At 46.1% G+C, this 20221-nt stretch overlaps 1 protein-coding gene across 5 annotated transcripts in view; it reads left to right on the forward strand.

Moving 5' to 3' along the window:
- LOC146858393 (transient receptor potential cation channel subfamily V member 1-like) overlaps window positions 1–20221 on the forward strand; it is a 194082-nt gene that overhangs the window by 95660 nt on the left and 78201 nt on the right. For all 5 annotated transcript variants that reach the window (XM_085649311.1, XM_085649312.1, XM_085649309.1 and 2 more), the window contains exon 3: window positions 4437–4579. In XM_085649311.1, the coding sequence (XP_085505437.1) occupies window positions 4437–4579 (143 nt within the window). The remainder of the gene's footprint in view (window positions 1–4436; window positions 4580–20221) is intronic.

Below are 20221 nucleotides of genomic sequence, written 5' to 3' on the forward strand. Positions count from 1 at the left end.
GTTTCGCCAACTTAAGACCAGGAGTTTCCTGGTCTTAATTTTGGCGCTGCCTCCTATGTACGCCACCCTTGTACATAGGGGGCAGCGTCAAATACAATGGGTGTTGCGGTGGAACGCCCACTGCAACACCCACTGCACTCCCCTTTCATGCTAAACATAGCGTGAAATGGTGCCTTATGTACACGGCAGCGTTAAGCCACGTTAAGTGGCTTAACGCTACCTAGTACATATGGCAAGGCCTCTATTGCCACGGGAACGTCACAAAAAGTCACTTTACCATGGCGATAGGGGTTTTTACATATGCCCCTTTATGTTATTTAGTAGTACTGGATCACTACCATCGCCAAATCTTAGGTGAGCTTTGCCCAAAAGTAGCACTTTTCAAAAATGAAACGCAATCTATGAGTGAACCAACCAAACTTTTGTTATCAATTGTTATCAATTTGAATCATTCATAAGGTCAATTTTTAATGTATTACAAATCGGAGTATCTGGTGGAGTACGTCATCACTAGCATTACTAATAATTGTATTAGAGTGCAAACCTCCTTAAGGCAAACTTTGCCAGTGCTTGATTAAGATTGATACTGCTACGACTTGCTGTTCTTTATCAATTCCAGCTTCTTAATCCTCAATAGACGCTTACTTGAGTGTTCTCGAAATGTCGACTTTTTGACGTAGAAGATTCTGAATATTTTCAGGCTCTTTTCTCGGTCTATAAAGTTTTGATGAATTTATGTTCCTGTGTTTTTGTCTGACGACTTAAGAACCCAAGATGTGTTGCTTTATTGCCACTGAACTAAACCGCCGAGTTGCTCCCTTATTCTACAGCCAGGAGTACAAATCACAAACTGGGTCCAACGTGCCAGGGGCTCTCCAAAGGGAACAAAGGAAGTGTCTCACTTATAATGACCACTAGGTGTCACTACTACACCAATGGATGTATAATATTGCTAACCATATTCTTAAACATAGTCCTAAACTGCAGATTGGTCGGAATTGGGGATGGTATTTATCGCATTCCATTACCAGCCAGGGATGGGATGTTTGCCGATTATTGTAAATACCTCCTATTGCGAGTTTGTCAAGAAAAAATGAGGTGTTTACCACACTGAATTCCACATGGGTGGCCTTTTTCGGCTGTTTTCCTTGAGGCAACCTTTCCTTTTTAGGTCGAGCCTGACCCAACGCTTGCGCTGGTCTGGCGCAGACCTTAAGTAAGGAGGGCTTCAAAAAATGCTGCTTCCGGCTACAGCATGCAGTGCATGTGCGCGGGCGCTCGCTCTCACTGCAGGCTGTGGCCGGCGTAGCACTTTTCCCCCCAGCTTTTTTCTTTGTAAAGAAATAGATGCTTGTTTCTATTTCTCTACTTTTGGTATAATCGCTGCACCGGCGCTTTACTTTTAATGTTAAAAGTAAAGCGCCGGTGCCGCGATTATACCAAAGGTAAAGAAATAGATGCTAGAAATAGAAACAAGCATCTATTTCTTTACTTTTGGTATAATCGCGGCACCGGCGCTTTACTCTTAATTACTTTTTAAACCGGGAGAGACTTAAGAAGAGAACGGAGTCAGTAAGTACAGGGAGAAAATAAACTACCAATTTATGAAGTAATTAAATCATAAAGTAACAAAGCATAAATATGGGTCCAAAAGTTAACATAGTTTTAAAACGAAATAGAGTACGATTGCTTCCCAGTGTAAGCCAAGGCGCGAGGCACTCTTCAGGCTGTTTCCCTTCACTTGTAGCCCCGCGTCTGCTCTGTCCTTACAGAAGAGAGAAGGTAGTTTTCACGACAGCCTTCTGGTCTCCTGGTCTGTCCCAGCAAGCTCTATCGTCTGATTCATATTCCACCCTTACTTTCTTGTCTGAGGAAGAGAGAAACCAGTATGCCTGACACTCATCTGAAATCCTGGTCTGTCCCTTTGCCTGGCTATAGCATTGGGAGAAGATTCTCTTTATATGCCCGCCCACTTATCCCTGTTTGGTTTGCTGTTTAGAGGGTCAGTGTTTTTCTACTATGTCTTTTTGGGGTATTAGCGCATGCACCGACCTGTCCTCCCCTGGCTTCGGATGCTTTTTGTTTTGATCCTACCCATTTCCCTCAGCATGTTCTTATTTTGGAAGAGCATGGCTTATTCTGCCCTGGGAAAAGAGGCCGCTGCTTTAAACCTGTTCCAGCTTCCCATATTTCAAGCTGGCTTTGTAGGGCAATTCAAGGTTTGCCCCTTGATGCCCCACAACTTGCTGCCTTCGTACCTGAGCTGAGCACACATTAGAAAGTCAGGAGGCGGCACGATACAAAGCTCAGCGCAGCGGAAGTGACGAAACAGCTAAGGCTTCACTATCACCAACCCAATACTGATGAAGGTGCCTAAAGCCTCCTATACATTATCCCCAGGACTAGGGAGGAGAAAGAACGGAACCACCCTGCTACAAAGGTGCGGTGACTAAGAGAATGCAAAGATATATCTGTTTTTTCTAGTTATTCTACTTTTCTTTACTGTGCCCCCTTCTCCAACAATTTTAAGCCCAGCAGTTGTTTCCTACACAGTTTCCATGGTGCTACGGAAGACCTTTTCACTACCTAGTGTGTGATTTTGATGGCTTCTCGAGCCAGAAAGCGATCTTTTAGGATTGCTGTTGTACAGTGAATGTAGACTGAGACTAGCCTGTCCCCATGTGTTAAGCAAATTCTAGTTTCTTCGGTAGTCTTTTAAATTCTACTGTTCTGAGCTGTCCTGCTCGGTATACATTTGCATTTATCATTATGATGGTGATAATTATTATTGTAATTAGGATGTTATTTTTTGCTCCACACTTCACATGCACTTTTTCCGTTTCAAAACAGTCTCTGTGAACTCTAGTGGTTAGGAGAGTTCTATCGGGGTATTACCTCATCAGGCCCATAGACGTTTAGAACAATGAAGGTGCTCTTTGTGACATGGGGCACAATTGCTAAGGCCAAGGCCACTTCTAAGTGAGGCTTCTCAAGGTGGATTGTCACCTGTATCACGACCAGTTGTGGTTGTGTTGTCCTATAGAGTGTTACATTTTTCAACCTGTACATTTTGGATTTATAATGCAGTTCTTTAGTGCTCGAGTAACCAGCATTGGCATAGCCAATAGGTCTCGCCTTTGGGACCTTATACGTATTTAGTTATGCAGCACAATATCCTTGGTGCAACTACATCAACTGTTGCATGGCTAAACACTTATAAGGTCCCAAAGGCGAGACCTATTGGCTATGCCAATGCTTGTTTTCCCCGTGGAATCTGTTAGGCGAAAACAGCAGAGTAAATATCCCACACCAGACTCAATCCACCATGTGACCTTTACCTCATAACGGGCATATTATCAAGAACGGCGTTAAAATTATCGCCGGTTTAGCAGCAGAAAACTGCCGCTAAAGCGGCGTTAATGGGCTTGATAATATGCCGTTGAGAACTCCCATAAAAGCCCAGGTTCACACCAGAACATGGGCTTCAATGGGAATTCTCAAGGGCATATTATCAAGCCCATTATCGACGCTTTAGAGGCAGTTTTCTGCCGCTAAACCGGCGATAATTTTTAATGCCGTCCTTGATAATATGCCCCAACATAATTTTGAGAACTAATCAGAATTTACCGCTTAAGTCATTTTCAAACTCATAGTTTCCATATGAAGGGGCATATTTACAAGGGCTTTATCTCCGCTTTTTGGCTTACAAAGTCAGAAAAGCGGAGATAAAACCAGCGCCCTATTTACAAGAGGGTGCTAACATAGATAATCGCATGTTAGCACCCTTTTTCCCAACGCCTCACTTTGCATCTCCAATGAGATGCAAAGTGGGCATTACTGGGCATACCCAAGATGGACCACCTTGCAAATATCGCTGATGTTTTCATCGCGATATTGACAAGGCAGCCCACATGATTTTAGCACACATTAGATTTTGGCGAAAATGGCCGTTTTCGCCAAAACCTAACGTCTGCTAAAATCCTGACTTAGCCATCCCTAACATAGGGGGTGGAGGTCGTATCAGCAAGGTTATTGCAGGGAACGTCGCTGGAAAACCAGCGATGTTCCCAGGAAAAGGGCGACAACCTCGCTATCTCTGGAATTTTTATCGCCCTGGAGTAACGCGTTCTTAACAACGCGCTACCAAGGCGATAAATGCCAGAGTTAGCCTGCGTTAATATAATTATCGCTAAGCATGGCCAGCGATGATTATCGCTGGCCGTTGTTAATATGCCCCGATGTTCTCCTAGGAGGGCTTACAATCAGTCATAGAGATGCCTTTTTACTCTAGTCTTAGTTTAAATAAAATCAGTTGGAGGACTGGTAAATAACTTCATATCAATGATGAGACTTTTTAGTGTGTCCTGCAGTGTATGGCGCACAAAGCAGCGAAAGAGCTCCTGAAATAATATTCATTTTTTGTGATTTTCTGCAAGGAATCCTGCATCGAAACCAGCCAGCGTGTACACCCGAGAGCGGATCTACGAGGCGGTGGTGAAAGGGGACGCCGAGGACCTGGACGGACTGCTGCAGTACCTGCGAAAGACCTTGAAAAAACTCACAAATGCAGAATTCAGAGGTAGGAATATACCTTTTACTGAAGAACAAGTGGCTACATTTAACGAGAGAATTTTTCCCCCCCAAATGCACCGCATGAATCCGTTACTGAATGTGAGAAAAGATTAGGGGGCCTGATTTAGACTTTGGAGGTCGGAACAGTAGCGGGTTGCACAGGTAAGAACAGTGGGTGGAGGGGCAAGGACAGGGTAGGGGTGGTGAAGGCAACAGACAACGGGATAAGTAATATTAAATAAATAAATAAAACCACTTACTCTGCGCTCGCCGCGTCAGCGATGTGGCAAGCGCAAAGTAAGTGGTTTTATCTATTTATTTAATATTACTTATCCCGCCGTCTGTCGACTTCCACCACCTCGGATCTGCCACGCCCCGCCTCACCGCTCTTACCTGTGCGAGCCGCTACTGGCATAGAATAGTTTCAGTTTGTGCGACAGAGTAAATTAGTCCATCGCCCTAACAGACAACCTGTCCCCAGATTTAGAGATGTCTGCCCGCCCCGCAGACATCTCTTACAATTGGCAGTAACCACAGTCATAGCGAGGGGTTCCTGTCAATGCTGTAAAAGCTAGAAGGACATCCGGGCTTTAAGTTGGCCTGGGTCTCACCGGTGCTGAGCACCGGCAGTTTTTTAAAAGGGGGCTCGAAACGGGTCTCTTTCGGGCTCTGTTTTGGGCCCTGGCACAGGCGGTCCGTTTTTTCCCGTACTACAGCGAAAGGAGGCACATCCATGTGGCGTGCTCACACTGCTCACTTCTCACAAGTGGAGAAGTTACGGCATGAAGTCATGCCAGGTGAGTTGTAGAAGATGGGAAATCCTTTAAAAGAGAGTCATTTTCTCTCTGGATTTCCCTTCTCTTTTTGAAAATCAGGAGCAGCAACATTCGTGGTGTCACCCGGGCTTTAAGTGGAAGCTTTTTCAATATTATATCAAACAAGTCATAGTTGCTGCTTATTTATCTTATGAAACTAACAACCATTGACAAAGCCAATAGTCCTGACTTGTTTGTAGGTAAGATGTTCTTGTATCATATATCTGGACGCAATGGTAGAAACAGCAAAGTACAAGTCGGGGGGCACACTATGCTAAGATATTTAGCATACGTGTTTTTAAGCCACGCCCTTAATTACATTGGTCACGCCCATTTGCGAGCCCACCCAGTTTTTTCATCCCACTTAAAGACCTGAAGGACATCTCTGTCACAACATGACAGCCGGCTATCAAATTTTTACAAAGGTTTACTTTTCAAAAAATATGAACACCCAAAGCAGAATTCTGTTTTTGAAAAAGTAAACCTAATGACCCCAACAACATGGAAGTTTCTCACATGGTGTGGGGCCCATTTTCTTTACATTTACTGTGCCTCACCGCCAGGTTTTACCTAGTAGTAATGGACAGGAAAAAGTAGCCATCCGACCTCCCATTCTAAATTGGGCGGTGCGGTAGGATAGCCCACCTCAGACAGCCTGTACTTCATCGGACTGTTGGAGGATTATGCCGGCGACGGAGCCGGGGTAAGATTCGTCGTCGGCATGCTGATGGTGCTCAAACCTCTAAATCAGCACTAGGTTCTGTTAACTACCTAAAGCTTCCTCACAGGAGCGTGTGCTCTCGATAGCCTGCCCTGAGTGGATTTAATGTTCAACAATAGAGACATTTTAAACAGATTCCTTAATTAAGGTGTTCTCTATAGGGTTTCATAGATTTGTGATGAAAGATATACAGAAAAAAGGTAAAAAGTATAGACAGTCTTTGATGGCGCACCTACTAACTGCCTGTAGTATGTTGATCTTGATTCCTATCTCATTCTCTCTCTTGATTTGTACATCTTTTTCAATTGACTTTCCCTAAATACATCATGTGATAATGGAGACAACGGAGAAACGGTGCATTTATAAAACGTTAGTGTTTAATTTACGTGGCTTGTACCTAGTTTCCTTTTTGGCAACCTAGGGGCATATCATCAAGGACCGGTGATAATTATCGCTAAGCGCACTTAGCGCGAGGATAATTATCGCCAGGTAACGTGGAATTTTATCGCTGAGATAGCGTGCTATTAGCAACACTTATCTCACAAGCGATAAAATTCCAAGCGCTAACTGCCAAATGTGAGATTATCGCTGGAAATCCAGCGATAATCTCACAAAGTTTGGTGATAGCTTGTTGATAGGGCAGGGCAGACTTAGCCATGATATCCACCTTACATTGGATATAATGGCTAAGTCAAACTAAAAGCAGGCGTAAGGAAAGTAGCGATAACTAAGGTTAGCGCCACTTGTCTTATCGCTATCCCTGTTAGCGTGCCCATTGATAATTGGAGAAATGTCGGCTAGCGACATATCTCCAGTTATTTTGGGACGGAACGCCCACTTTACATCTTATTAGAGATGCAAAGGTGGGCGTTACGGGAAAGGGAGCTAATGCAAGGATTCACGCAATAGCGTGACCTTGCTGATAAGGCGATAAAATTATCGCTGCTTTTCGTCCGAAAACGAACGCAAAAGCGGCGATAATTTTATATCGCCTCCTTGATGATATGCCCCCTAGTGTTTTAACAGCACTAGGTGGAAACTATTCTCCCTTGGAACTTGCATTACCACCCTTGGATTTTGTACTACTCCAATCCAGACCTTAAGGAAACCCTTGGAGTTCACTAGTCTCTATGACAGTCCTGGGTGATGCCTCCTATCTCTATTGACGCTTTACTTCTACCCCTTTTGAAGAGTACACAGCTTCCCTCCTTTACCCTCTGCTAGTCTCCCTTTGACCCTACCCCATTCTCTATCCCATAGGGCTCTGTGCTCCCCACCCCCTGTAGTCAGAAGCCCAGCCCACGTACTGAGTCCGGTGCTGCTGCTTGCCCCCTGACCTTGAGCTGTTTGCCCACCCCTACATATTCTGGCGAAGCCCACCTCACATTCCCTACCTGCTCCCTGCCCATCTATTCTCCCAAAAGGGCCAAACATTTTGAATGTTTCATAGTTACATGTTATTAACCAAGCTTCGCTAAGATATTGCAGATGTACAGATGGGCAGCAGCAGTGCAAGCTTCACTGCATTTGGAAAATAAGCACCATCTACTTCTACCCATACATAACCTGTTCTGTTCATTACGCGAGCTTGAAAACTTCTTATCTTAGTGCCAACATGTCTAGCATTGCCAATACCTGATACATATTCCAATAGTGGTGAATGTGCCACAGATAGCACTTCTATAGTACATCTACTGCAAGGAGCTCTTTCCTGTCTGGACTGCCCTCGTTGAAAGACCTATGACTACAATCCTGGAATTCCTATGGCTAACAATGTCAGACTAGGGGAGGAGGTACGGCATTGCCAACGTGGACTGTTTTCTGTAATTGTAAGCCGCCATACCTGCAACTACAGTCTGCACATAAGAACAATATTTTTGGTCAATTATGTGATTATAGTTTGCATAGCTATTTATTATCCTGGTTCTCCAACATCAGCATGACTGCAATCCAGAAGTTAAATATGTGTTATAATATGTAATCAGTGTTCATTACAGCTCATCAGGGTTGAAAACAGCTGAGGAACGAGCAGGTGTTGCAGAATATGAGTTGGACGGTGATTTTAGAAATGGTTCTAGAACTTCTCTAATTGTTTCACAGAAGCTTCTTAATTTACCTGTTAAAAAAAACATATATTTAATGTCAATTAAATTAAACTAAATATTTACTATAAAGAATCACACACGTGAAATTTATTTAGCCCCTTCAACCTTTAGTTTGTAGCTTTTTAAACAAAAAATGATTGGCTGATTTTCTCAAAACCAAAAAATGATTGCAAGATGGACCACACCACCTCACCGTATGCATGCTGGGTACGCATGCTTCCAACTATGTTTCCACTATGTTACAGACATGTTCCTATCAGAATTAACGAAAGAAATTTCCCTTTTAGAACCCCTTGTACATTTTGATGAACAGACAGAAAACAATTGATATGAGAATTTGTGTAATATTTTTCATAAATTTGAAAAAAAACATAAGCATGCACTTTATGTAAATAAGGCTCATGCTATACCAGCAGCAGACTGGTTTGAGTACTCAGGCTCTGATTTTTACATAGGTGGACGGCCCGTCGTTCTGCCATGGAGATGGAGTAACTTACTCCGTCCCCATGATGAGGGGCCATTCACCGAATTCATAAATGACCGCCAAGCAGGCAGTCATTCATAAAAGCATTGGCAGGAACTGCTGTCATGGTGGTTCCTGTCAATCAGGAGCGAAGCACCGGCTCCGCATCTCCCGCAGTGCGGGAGGTGGCCCCATGCTCCAGGGGGCCCCCTCGGCACAGTACTCCACCTGGAAAGCTCCTGATTGAGCTCAGAGGGGGCCCCTCCACTTACCTTGCAGGGGAGCCCCCTCACGTTTCGTTACACCACTGCTGTCAGTGCAATTTACTCTTTGCTACAGGACTGCATCAGCAGGGCGCAGCCTTGTAGCAGAGAGAATTCTTTTTTTATTTACAAAAAAGAAAATCCAGAAAATGGATTTCCTTGATTGTAAATAAAAAAGTAATGCTACCCTCGCCATGGGAGTCATATCCCTTGGCGGTGGGGACATTATTTGTATTTTAGTGTCCCTCTCTGCCAGGGTTTGCTGGCAGTGAAAGACAGCAAAAAGTGGCTATATATCTGCCCATCGTCTTTGGGCCTGCGGACATATAGCCATTTCTCCAACAGCGCTTACTCCAGAGGGCCGCCGGAGAGGTTTGCCCATGGTACAGACAGAGTAGTCTCTGCTGTGGGCAGACACAAGGTTCGCCTGCATGTAGACGGGGCTGGCAGACCACTGTGGTGGCATGGAGGAACATTTGTCACCGCTGCAACAGAGTTCTCTTCCCGCCAACATATACATCACGTCCTCAATGCCACTCCTTGAAACATTTTCTGCATGGGCAATCCTCCAGCATGCAAAGTTGTGTAGACCAAACAGCAGAGAAATTTCCGGAATCTGAATATTTTGTAACACGAAATTTGGAGATTTCTTCCAGGCCCGCATTGAACTCTGCAGCATTGCACTGGTGAGGGTGAATCAACATTTTTACAAGTTCCTTGCAGTTTAATCAAATGGTGGCAAAACATGAAAACATTTATATATCACATTTCCTTTCATGAGTCAAACTTAACCATAACTACAGAGTCGCACCTCTGCAGCTACGGTTGACACCTCACTCCCCAGGAAAACTGGGAAGACACAGCGCTGAATATTCAACCCTTTAGTGTGCTAAATGTGAGGCAGATTGGTCGTACAGCTTCCCACCTTTTCCATTTAGCATTGTTTTGTTTTACGGCTCATGGTCACTTCGTAGAGGTTCAACAATTGTTATGGTAGTGCAGCCCTTCACTCACTCTATGCCCTTTCTTGGTTTGGGGAATTTTCGTCCATCTGCTTTGGTTTTGGACCTACAATCCATATTGTGTTTCTACTACTACATATAAGCTGTCTGCAAAAGAATAGTCACATAGCAATTGTTGCATGATAACATTATACAAAGTTACGTCAGTTAAACAAGTTTAACACATGAATACATTTCTACAGAATGCTATATACTTTGCCATGTTCAAATAGTTAATTACATTGCATATTGCTTATAACAGGTTTCAAGTTACAAGATACAATAGAACAAACTCGTTTTCAGATAAGACGGTTTATATATAAGTTTCCATATGATCAGCTATTCTTCTCTCTAACTGAAGGAGTTGATAAAGCTATTGTCCTCCTCCCAAGATGGCCACTAGCTTGGGATCAGGGCACACACAACAATATTAGAGGGATGAGAGCACACACACAAATATTAGAGATGGATTTGAAGAGTAATTTGGTCCACTTCTCAGATGAAAGGAGGAAGAAAGCAACATTTCTAAACCAGTTTACACTGGGAGGCAGCCGTTTTCCCTCCAACATGGCCCCCGCCCAGTAGCGGCCGGCATTGCTCGTGGGTGGGGAGGCAGGCAGGGAGTCGTGCGGGGAGGGGGGATAAATGGGCAGGGGGGTATCAATAATAATAATAAAAACATTTAAACCTACCTTTCTGCCAGCCCGGGTAACGCGTCTTCACTGCTCCTGCTCTCCTGCCTCCGATAAGAACAGTAAGCAGGCAGCCTCCCTCCCCTCAACCAATCGCTACGCTCCAGTGGAGCATTGTGATTGGTTGGTACGCCGCCCAGCCAGGGGCTGAAGGTGATGGCATGTTTTCCATGTAGGCTGCAATGCAGCCTGCATGGAGAAGTGCAGAATGCACATGGCTGGTTTTGTGCGGCCAGTGAGGGCTGGCCAAACAGTCTTTGTGCACTCAGGAGTGGGCAAACCACTCCTACCCTGCCCGGGCAGCTCCTCCCACCCACCCATCCGCAATGCGCAAAGAAACATAAAATGGTAATAACCAAAAGCTATTACCATTTTATGTTTTGGCTTTCTTGCACTGTGAGAAATCAGTGGGGCGACACTCCTCCACCCTAGTGGAGGAGCCACACCTGACCCCACCATTTCACTCTTGTTCCTGTTTGCTTGAAAATAAAGTAACAAGACAGCGGTGTAGGTGATTAGAGTGTCCAAAAGCCCAACATGGCTGCCTCTAGGGGAACAATGTGACACAGCTGCCAACCAAGAAGTAAGCTCTGGAGTTGATCCTGGTCCGCAGTGCTCGGGACCCATCCCACCAACCCTGCAGCCTGGTATGTCGGTAGGGCAAGGGCAAATATCCTGCGTCAATCCGTGTATCCCTGTGCTTTCATCACTGTGTGCACAGCAATTCTTCCGTATCTTTTGGAAAATAGGGAGGCAAAAAGAGAAACACCCAGTGTCAAAGTCATTTGGCCTGGCCTATAACTGAAAGGGATTCTTCATTGATTGTTGGGTTTATGTATGCATGTGTGGTATTATGAATGGATGAGTGCATCAATTGGTGGTTGTATGAACGCGAGCATGAGTAACAGACTGGATTTGTGCTTTAAAGTAATAGATTTTGTACACCGAGCATGAAGTTGTGCCCAAGTAGTTGTGTGCAAGTTTTGATCCACCCACACAATACCTGTTTATTCAGACGTGGTGATCACTGAAGGGCATACCCAATCATGCAGTACATGTGAGGGGCAGAGAGAACCAAGTTATCCTTCTAAATCCAGAACAAAGGTAGAATGAGCAGACAGAACCAAGAGTGCAGTGCTGAAGCGGAACAGAAGAGTTGGAGCCGGAGTGTGAAAATTAGGCAGTGAGTCTCTTAGGTTGTCAAACAAAAAGACAGCTTGTAATTAAGAAGACTACTCTAGAGAAATGAAAAACACAATATTTGATGCCATCTAGTGGTGTTGCTGTATTGGCTGCATTAAGATGGGACAAGTCAGGTCTCGTGCTCTATTATTAAAGGCAGGTCATAATGCAAGAGTTTGTCCCCACAATGTTATCTCCTGTTCCCACCCCTTGTGATGGGTCTGGTGCTGAGGAGATTCTGACATTGGCAATGACTATGAGATGATGATATGGTGTGAGGTGGTAGTGAATCGGGGACAACAGTGCAGTAATGGGATTAATAGCACAGGGCTATGCGGTGGTGTGTGGTGTTGTGGGGTAGCTGTGAATTTATGGGGTTGATCGCCATGGTGTCAGTGGTTCTGAAGGGGTCTGATTTTTACTGTGGTCGAATGGTTGTGAGGTGCTGATGGTTAGTACTGTGGAGGAAGAACAGTGCAAGTGGTGAAAGGGCAGTGGAGCTGGGATGTTGATGGAGGTGTGCACCATTGTATTGGGGTGGTATCAGTCATGTAGCAATAATGTAGCATACCTATTTTTTATAAGCTTGCGTGCAAGTTCTCATAAGCAGCTCCTGTCCAAGAGCACACATGGTGCAGGGAATTAAACCAAACCTGTATCCAGGCAGTCTGTGCAGAAACAGTTGTGCAAAGTGCCTACTGTAAAAGGAGTTAGTAAACATGCTTTGTTTGCAGTAGTGCATATGTGAGCACGCTATTACAAGCACTTTGTTAGGTATGCTGCCTTACCACCACACAAGTGAGTCTACAAATCCCCTAACCAGCTGCTGTCCAAGAACACAATTAAATCAAGCTTTCTATCATAAAGTGTCCTCCAAAGGACTGTTTACAAGTGCCCTAGTTGTAACCAGTTCCTACAGAAACCCATATTTACACGGTAATCAGAAGTACAGGTAATGTGTAATTCACCTCACCCGGTAAACTTTATATTACTATTATACCACAGGTACATTTGAACAGGTCAAACCCACAAAAATAAAGCAGAGGGTAGAGAGCCTGGAAAATATTAGGACATGTACATCTTTGTGCAGAAAACAGCAACATCGACAGGTGATGCCTTTTTTTAACTCTCAATTGGTGTTATTTAATTATCCGTTTCAAAAAAGAAACCCTTTCAGAGAGGAAAGGGATTCGGGGAGCGGGGGGCAGGTCCAGAAGCCCGCGATCCTAGTAATCAACATAAAAGATAATCAAAGGACTCGTGTTCCTTAGTGAAGTTAAAGAATGAGAAAGGCACGAATTCTCACAATTGTAGAGTGTGCCTATGCCGGGGTGACGGGAGTGGACAGTCAGCAAGACTGTTCATGTTGTCCTCACACATCCCTTAGAGGATGTCATGCTTCATAATCAGGTGTTGCTCCTTGTTGGGCCGGCGCTGCAATGCCCAACGGGTCCCCCGAAGGGTCGCTTTTGCAGAGATCTTTTTCAGGGGTGCCGTATGGATGAATGCAAGTGAGAGGGGTTATTTCTAAAGCAGGGCGTTTCATCAGGACAAAAAAACAAATATGTAGTAGATACACTACCCCACACTGAGCGGTGCCAAATCATGCTACCTACTCTGTGTGTATCATGTTGATCCAAAACGACCTATAGTTCTGTGGATAGCCGTGTCATCGGGTGACGCAGTGGCACCGCGTGTGGGCATGCTACAGTTTGGTTTGGCGGCCCAGTTGGCAACACCTACCCTTCTAAGAGTCCTCGGAATCTCCGGGGACTCATAGGAGGGTAGGTGTTGCACAATTTGGCACCAATCAGTGTGGGGGTAGTGTATCCACTACATATTTGTTTTTTTGTCCTGATTAAGCACCCCGGATCCTTAAGACCAACAGTCGCGAAATATGTCACCAACAACAATCTTTTTGAGGAGTGAGCGCCATTAGGTCCCCCTCTCTAGACAGGAAGTGCAGTCCCCTTACCTGTCTCCACACCTGTATGACCCCCTGCTTTCCTATTACACCTGAGGTAGCCACAACCTTTAATAGGCTTTTTTATCCCTGGAAGTGTATTCCTATTAATAAAGTATTGTATTAGGAAATCCCCCTACCAGTTTTAACCTCACACCCAACACCCCACTTTAGAAATAACCCCTCTTACTTGCATTCATCCATACGGCAACCCTGAAAAAGATCACTGCAAAAGCGACCCTTCGGGGGACCCATTGGGCATTGCAGCACCGGCCCAACAAGGAGCAACACCTGATTATGAAGCATGACATACTCTAAGGGATGTGTGAGGGCAACATGAACAGTCTTGCTGACTGTCCACTCCCGTCACCACGGCATAGGCACACTCTACAATTGTGAGAATTCGTGCCTTTCTCATACAGATTTAATGGTATTTATTTATATTGATCATATCCATGGATGTTACTATGATATTTCATTGAATATACTATGAATTGTTATGTGCTTATATAAGCATTACATTCAGGCAACAATGTGAATACCATTACAAAATGGCGCTTGTATTTACATAAGCACTACCCCGCTTTGATTTCCATGTCCATAACCATGGCGCTTAAAAACATGCTGCCGTCGAGTGTCAATTGTAAACACTGACGAAGGATTAGTTCCGAAACGCGTTTGTTGGTTGCACGTTCCAAATAAATGAAATTTGCTGCAATCTGACCCCGTGAGTGCTAATTTCCTTGTAAGAAGGAGGAATCGGTAGCGAGAATTTATCGCGGAGCATTGCCGCGACGAAGCACCCGCCTCAAGAGTGACGTGCTGTTTACGGTGCATCAGAGCAGGATATATATATATATATATATATATTACCTACTGGCGGTCGCCAGTAGGTAGTTATAGTTAGGAACACGTTTCCATAGGAAATCCGCAACATTCTATTTTGAATAACTTTGGCGCCGGTCGACGAATCCTCGCGAATTTTTCAAAATAGGTGGGGCGCTACGCTCCGCTCCTACCCTGAAAGTCTCCAAACCACCCCCAAGGTAAAAAAAATGTTTTGTTTTTTTTCGGAAAATCGCCGTTTAAGCTTACCGAACGCGTACGGTAAAAAATTATAAAAAAAAAAATTATCCACAATCTCCCCACCCCGTGTGCAAATGGTGCCCGAAGGGCACTAATTGTGCATGGCATCTAACTTTTATGAATTTAACAAAGAATACATTTCACAAAGATGCGCATAATATGTCCCCCATGTGCGCACGGTGCGCGAAGCGCATCGTGCGTACATGGCCCATCCCGCTTAACGTGGGCACGCGGTGCGCGCAGCGCACGGCGTGACCACCGTGCGTGCACGGCACTAACTGCGTAAAGTGGGCGAAACCATAGGTTTCACACATGTTATAGTTAGCGGAAATTTTACTGATAAAAAACCAATGAAATTCCCCCGTTATAGTTAGTGCAGGCAACTATAACTCACGCGACCGCAATCCTCTGCTGATGCTAATACTGTATTTAGACACTTATTTGCCCATGTCTTCTTCCATACATTTTTTAGCTATACATATATTACAAATATTTTTTTTTCATAAAGACACATATGTCATCAGCAGAAGATTGCGGTCGCGTGAGTTATAGTTGCCTGCACTAACTATAACGGGGGAATTTCATTGTTTTTTTATCAGTAAAATTTCCGCTAACTATAACATGTGTGAAACCTATGGTTTTTTCAGTGAATTTGCAAGGTTTTTTAAATGCTAATTCCTAACTATAACGTGTGTGAAACCTATGGTTTTTTCAGTGAATTTGTACGGTTTTTTAAATGCTAAGTTACTTTACGCCATTCGTGGCGTGCGCGCCCACTTAACGCAGTTCGTTCCGTGCGCGCACGGTGCGCTTCGCGCACCGTGCGCGCACAGTGAGCACGCGGTGCGCTTCGCGCACCGTGCACCCACTTTACGCAGTTAGTGCCGTGCACGCACGGTGGGCACGCGGTGCGCTACGCGCACCGCGTGCCCATGTTACGCTTGATGGGCCATGTACGCACGATGCGCTTCGCGCACCGTTTGCACATGGAGGACATATGATGCAGTTCGATTTGTAAAGTAAAATTTTATTTTTTCACACATGTGATGAGCCATGCACAAATGGTGCTCTTCGGGCACCATTTGCACACGGGGTGGGGAGAGTGAGGATATATATTTTTTTTAAATATTTTTTTACCGTACGGTAAGCGTAATCGGCGAAATTAGCGAAAAAATAAAAATGGCGTTTTTTGCCCTGGGGGATCTTTGGGGACACCCTCTACATGGCTAAGTGTTTTGGTGCTGTCCAAACAGCCCCTTTACATGTTTTTGGTCTTTGTATTTTAATCATCGCTCTCAGTGCGAGAGAGAAAATGGCGGCCGCCGCTTCCTGGTTTCGGCCGATTCGAATGTTTACTAAGATCTAAGAGCCAATCAGAATCGCGCTCACGCACGCCACCGTACGCGTACGGTAAGCGTACCGTAAGCGCACGGTAAGCTGGCTCAGATATATATTGATTTAAAGGCTATTTTCTCAGAATCTACTGAACAGATTTACACCAAACCAACAAAAGGCACTTCCTTGACCTGAGGACTACCTCTCTGCCAAATTTCAAGTAATTCTGTTCAGCCGTTCGGGCTGTAGCCCTGTCTAAAGGTCCTATGGAAAAATGCATGGGAAAAACGCGTTTTGGGACCCCCCTTTTATCTCAGCCCCCGCTTGACGAATCCCCCCGAGACTTTCAGGGTAGGAGCGGAGCGTAGCGCCCCACCTATTTTGAAAAATTCGCGAGGATTCGTCGACCGGCGCCAAAGGTATTCAAAATAGAATGTTGCGGATTTCCTATGGAAACGTGGTCCTAACTATAACTACCTACTGGCGACCGCCAGTAGGTAATATATATATATATATTACCTACCTACTAGCAGTCGTCAGTAGGTAGTTATAGTTAGGACCTAGTTTCCATAGGAAACTCGTTTTTTGTTTTCCCAATAACTTTGGTGCCGGTTGACGAATCTATCGGGGTGATTCGGTAAGCAGGGGCCGAGAAAAAAGGGGGGTCCCAAAACATGTTTTCTCCATGTTATTTCCCATGGGAAACTTTAGACACGACTACAGCCCGAACTGCTGAACGGAATTACACCAAATTTGGCAAAAAGGTAGCCCTTGGGTCAGAAAGATACCTTTTTGTTAAATGGTGCAAATCCATTCAGTAGTTCCTGAGAAATACAAAAAATAGAGGTAAAAAAATGCATTTCCCATAGGAAACTTTAGACACGGCTACAGCTTGAACTGCTGAACGGAATTACACCAAGTTTGGCAAAAAGGTAGTGCTTGGTTCAGAAAGCGCCCTTTTTTTTAAATGGTGTAAAACCGTTCAGTAGTTGCCGAGAAAATAAAAAAATTAAAGTTTCGATATCTATTGCCGCGGACCCTCCCGACCACGAGCTTCATTCTAATTGGCTGTCAGCACTCCAAACCAGGAAGTGTTGGCAGCCATCTTGTGACAAGAAAACAGAAAAACAATCACGTAAAACAAGAAAAGGGGGCAGGGTAGAAACACCCTGACCACCTAGGCCTGCTCAGGGGGTCCCACAAGGACCCAAAAAAAGCATTTTTTTAAAAAAAAAAATCGGCCGTATTCGCACTGGGTGCGCGAATCCACCCGGAAAAAAAAACCGAAGTGCTGGCTCCCATGCTTCGTGGTATTTAAGCCCCCGGGTGGGACAGGTCCCGGGGGCAGTGAACAAAATGTGTGGGGGGCCCCAATCCCCCCACACTGCCCCAGGGACTGCCACCTCCCTGGGGCTTGATTACATATTTGCGGCGGGGGGCATGCAGCCCGCCCAAGCCCCGGGGACCGCCACCCCCGGGGCTAATTTCAAAATGTGTGGGGGGCCTCAAAGGACCACCCCCTGGGGTTTTTAAAATAAATAATTAAACCTGTGTGGGGGCTCAAGCACCCAACACGCCCCGGGGACCGCCACCTCCCCGGGGCACTAAAATGCAAATTTGGGGTCCGTTGTGGACCCCCCGAGCCCCGGGGACCACCACCTCCCCGGGGCTGTGCTTTGGATGGGAGGGGGGCCGCGCGGCCCCCCTCCCGGAGCCAGTGATGGCCCTAGGGACCGCCATCCCCCAGGGCTGGTTCCTGCAGTGTCCTTGGGTGCCTAACCCTGGGACACTGCTGTTTGCCCTGTAAAGCAATCTGTGATTTGGATTTTGGAAGAGAGCAGGAAACCTGCTCTCTCTTCCAAAATTCAAACCAGAGTGCTTTTCGACACTGGGAGCTGCATGTTAGCAGCTCCCCTTGTGGAAAAGCAATGCCGGCTCCCGCAGGAGGCGGGGAGCCGGCTGGGACCGTGGGGGCATTGGAGCTCCCCCCACGGTCCCCAACGAGAGGCCAGGCCCTGGGGGATGGGGTCCCCGGGGCAAGGAGTGGCCCAGGAGGGGGGCCACACGGCCCCCCTCCCCAATAATAATTAAAATACATTTTTTAAACAAAAACACGCACAGGCCTGCCCCAGGGGATGGGGTCCCTGGGGCCACAAATGGCCTGAGGAGGGGGGCCACGCTGCCCCCCTCCATAATAATAAAAAAAATATTTGCCCATGCCCCGGGGGATGGGGTCCCCGGGGCCTGAATTGGCCACAGGAGGGGGGTCCACGCGGCCACCTTCCCGTTAATATATATATATATATATTTTTTTAAATGGGGGTCAGGCCCTGTGGGATGGGGTCCCCAGGGCCAAAAAAAATTAAAAAGAAGGGGGCCCCACAGCCCCCTTCCAAAAAAAATAATTATAAAAAAGACGCGATCGTGCCGGAGGCCCCGCCCCCTCCCAGCAACACACTGCAAACACGCCCTGTGGCGTGTTTTAAGTTGGGGAATTAATTCCCCTTCAATACTGGGGGACCCTGGGGGCCAACTAGCCCACCAGGTACCTCCAGTAAGCACCACAGGGCTGCGTTGCAGAGAGGTGGTCCAGGCCACTCCCCTTTTTACACCTCTCTGCAACGCAGCTCTGTGGCGCTTACTGGAGGTAACTGGTTGGCTAGTTGGACTCCAGGGACCCTCAGGATTCAAGGGGACTTAATCCTCCAACTTTAAATGCGTCACAGGACGCGTTTGCACAGTGGTAAATGGAGGGGGCGGGGTCTGAGGTGACATATGTGCAAACACACCCTGTGGCGCGTTTTAAGTTGGGGAATTAATTCCCCTTCAATCCTGAGGGTCCCTGTGGGCCAACTAGCCCACCAGGTACCTCCAGTAAGCGCCACAGGCCTGCGTTGTAGAGAGGTGGTGAAGCCCACGCCCTTTTTTACACCTCTCTGCAACGCAGCTCTGTGGCGCTTACTGGAGGTACCTGGTGGGCTAGTTGGAACCCAGGGACCCTCATGATTCAAGGGGACTTAATCCCCAACTTACAACAGGCCAGAGGGCGCGTTTGCAGAGTGGTGGAGAAAGGGAGCATGGCCTTTGTCTACCTCTCACCAATCCCACTGCGAGGGGCTTACAGGAGGTAAAAGGAAGGCTAGTTGGCCCCTAAAGGACCCCCAGCAGTGAAGGGGACTTCAATCCCCATCCAAGAGCATGCCAGGGAGCGCGTTTGTAGAGTGGTGGGCAAAGTGGGCATGGCCTGGTACGAGTACTTACCAATGCTGCTGTGTGAGACTGACTGGAGGTAATAGTTTGGGAAGTTGGCCCTCAAGGATGTCCTCGGGGGCCAACTACCCCTCTTGTTACCTCCAGTAAGTCCCACACAGTCGGATTGCTAAGACGTCTTCGGAGGCCATGGCCCCTTTTCTCTACCACTCTGCAAACGTGCCTCGTGGCAGACTACAGGATGGGGGATAAAGTCCAATTTAGTCCTGAGGGAGTTTGGGGGCCAAGAATCCCTCCTGGTATCTCCTGTAAGTCCTACGCAGCAAAATTCCTGAGCGTTGGTTGGACGCCCAGCACCCTTTCTCCACCACTCTGCAAACGCGACTACTAGTTAAAATAGCATATTTCTGCACCTCTGACTTAGAGGTAGTTTTAATGCCCCTGCCCTATTATGTACTAGGGCATTACAGAGGAGGTCATGCTAATCACAGGAGTACCCTAATGCATAGTGTTCCCTAGTGTATATAGGTGTTTTCATTGTATTCTAAGTGTCTTTTAGCATAGCACTGGCTCCGGTCCTGGTTAGTCAGAGTCAGTTACCACCAGTACCCGTCTGAAAAAGTTGTAGGCACAGGATGCTTTTGCAACAATGCCTCTTTCTGCTCCTCTGTTGGTTCTTTCTGCACATGTCTTGCTTCTTCCTGCTTTTTTCTTCGTCTTTTTGGACTTCTGTTTCTTCTTTCTGCATTTCATTTGCTTCTTTCTGTGCGTTTTTTCTTCTTTCTTCACATGTCCTACCTCTGAAAGGCATAG

Source organism: Triturus cristatus, chromosome 3_2 (genome assembly GCF_964204655.1).
Source record: "Triturus cristatus chromosome 3_2, aTriCri1.1, whole genome shotgun sequence".
Classification (NCBI taxonomy): Eukaryota; Metazoa; Chordata; class Amphibia; order Caudata; family Salamandridae; genus Triturus; species Triturus cristatus.